This window comes from Branchiostoma floridae, chromosome 6 (assembly GCF_000003815.2).
Source record: "Branchiostoma floridae strain S238N-H82 chromosome 6, Bfl_VNyyK, whole genome shotgun sequence".
Lineage (NCBI taxonomy): Eukaryota > Metazoa > Chordata > Leptocardii > Amphioxiformes > Branchiostomatidae > Branchiostoma > Branchiostoma floridae.
The window spans coordinates 13,901,217-13,902,787 of record NC_049984.1 but is presented as its reverse complement, the minus strand read 5'-3'; the positions used below and the strand labels follow the sequence as shown (position 1 = coordinate 13,902,787).

At 41.8% G+C, this 1,571-nt stretch overlaps 1 protein-coding gene across 1 annotated transcript in view; it reads right to left on the bottom strand.

The window, feature by feature from the left end:
* Positions 1-629: 629 nt before the first annotated feature.
* Positions 630-1,571, bottom strand: part of LOC118418115 (zinc finger CCCH domain-containing protein 18-like) — a gene marked incomplete at its 5' end in the record, with an annotated part of 14,663 nt that continues 13,721 nt past the window's right edge. The window contains 2 exon segments of the mRNA XM_035823945.1: positions 630-971; positions 1,243-1,324. Coding sequence (XP_035679838.1) covers positions 630-971; positions 1,243-1,324 — 424 coding nt within the window.

Sequence of the window (1,571 nt, the reverse complement as noted above, 5' to 3'; positions counted from 1 at the left end):
TGAAGCATGTTCACAGACTGCTTTAAACATACTAAATATCAATATGTAAAACATTTCTAACACAGTACAAATGTTGCCCTTCATACCTGCGAGACCTGGATCGAGATCTGGATCGTGAAAGGGACGATCTTGACTCTGAACCTGACCGTGACGGCGTACGGGACAGGGAACGGGACAGTTCCGAATCAGAATCCGACAGAGATGGAGACAGGCTGTCCTCGCTGTTGGTGTCACTGAGACTGGGAGAGCGACTCGCTCTGTCTCTGTAAATGGAAGGACAGTCTTCATCAGCTCAGAAGGAAAAGTGTTTATATTATTGTAATGCTATTTTCTTTGCCGCAACTTATACAAATCAAGTAAAATGCCATCTTGGTTTAGTGAGCAGCGTAATAAAGAGACATGACTTACTTTTTTGGTGAGGCTGGCTTGTCTTTCAGACTCTTCCGTTCGGAAGCCTATAGATAGAACACAGTAAAGTCTGTCAGAAGCATGGCAAAAACAGCCAAGATAATTACCCACATTATAGTTTTACAGTTAACTTTATCAGCTAATGACTGCAGATGGAATTAAACTCATGGACCAATACAATTTCATGAGGTACTACAGTATGTGTTACCCTTCTCGGTTGACTAAACAACCTTTCTTACTTTATCAGACAACAAAAGAGACAACATGCAAACACAGATACAAGACACCCAGAGAAATCCCCAGAAAGGTAGACTGACAGAGGAAGCTAAGACTACAGTAGAGACCTCTGGTTTGTCTTCACTGGGTGCTATAAATGTCCTACAAGACAACATGCAAACACAGATATGGGACACCCAGAGAGCAATAGCCAGAAGTCCCAGAAAGGCAGACTGTACAGAAGAAGCTAACACGTCAGAAGAGACCTTTGGTTTGTCTCCACTGGGTGCCTTCCCTGCTGCATCTTTAGCCACAGGTTTTCCACCCTTGGAGGCAGCATCAGCAGCCTCATTATGGAAGAAATGGGCATTATCAGTACCACGCCTATCAAATACAAGCTATTATAAACTACAGCACATCAAAAACAATACAACTAGTCATCAGTTGTGAGCATGATATCAACTTGTGTCAGCAAAATAATTTCTATGCATGCTTAAGGTACAGTCAAGCTTGTACTGAGCAACCACTCATGGGACTGAGCAAAAATGGTTGCTAAGGCCAGCTGGTTGCTCCAGACAAACTCGTACAGTCAAAATACATGATGTAAAGTTTTAGTACCTTCTTAGTGGAACTGGCAGGCTTCGGCCCAGACTTGGCTTCAGCAGGCTTCTTTGCGGATGGTTCAGGGGCCTTCTTTTGACTACAAAGAGAGATGAAGCAACCCGGTAAGCATAGAAAACTTTTAAGAGATCTTATCACATAATGTCTACATCTATAATTCCATTTAACTTTAAGAAAGTAGACATTTTAGCAGAGCCAAAAAGACAAAAGGTACAGTAGTTTGAAAGCGGATAGATGAAGAAACAATACAAGGTGGGACGGTGTATGAGACCATGCGGATACTAGTATTATCACGTATCAAAATATCTTAGAACAATTTTCATATA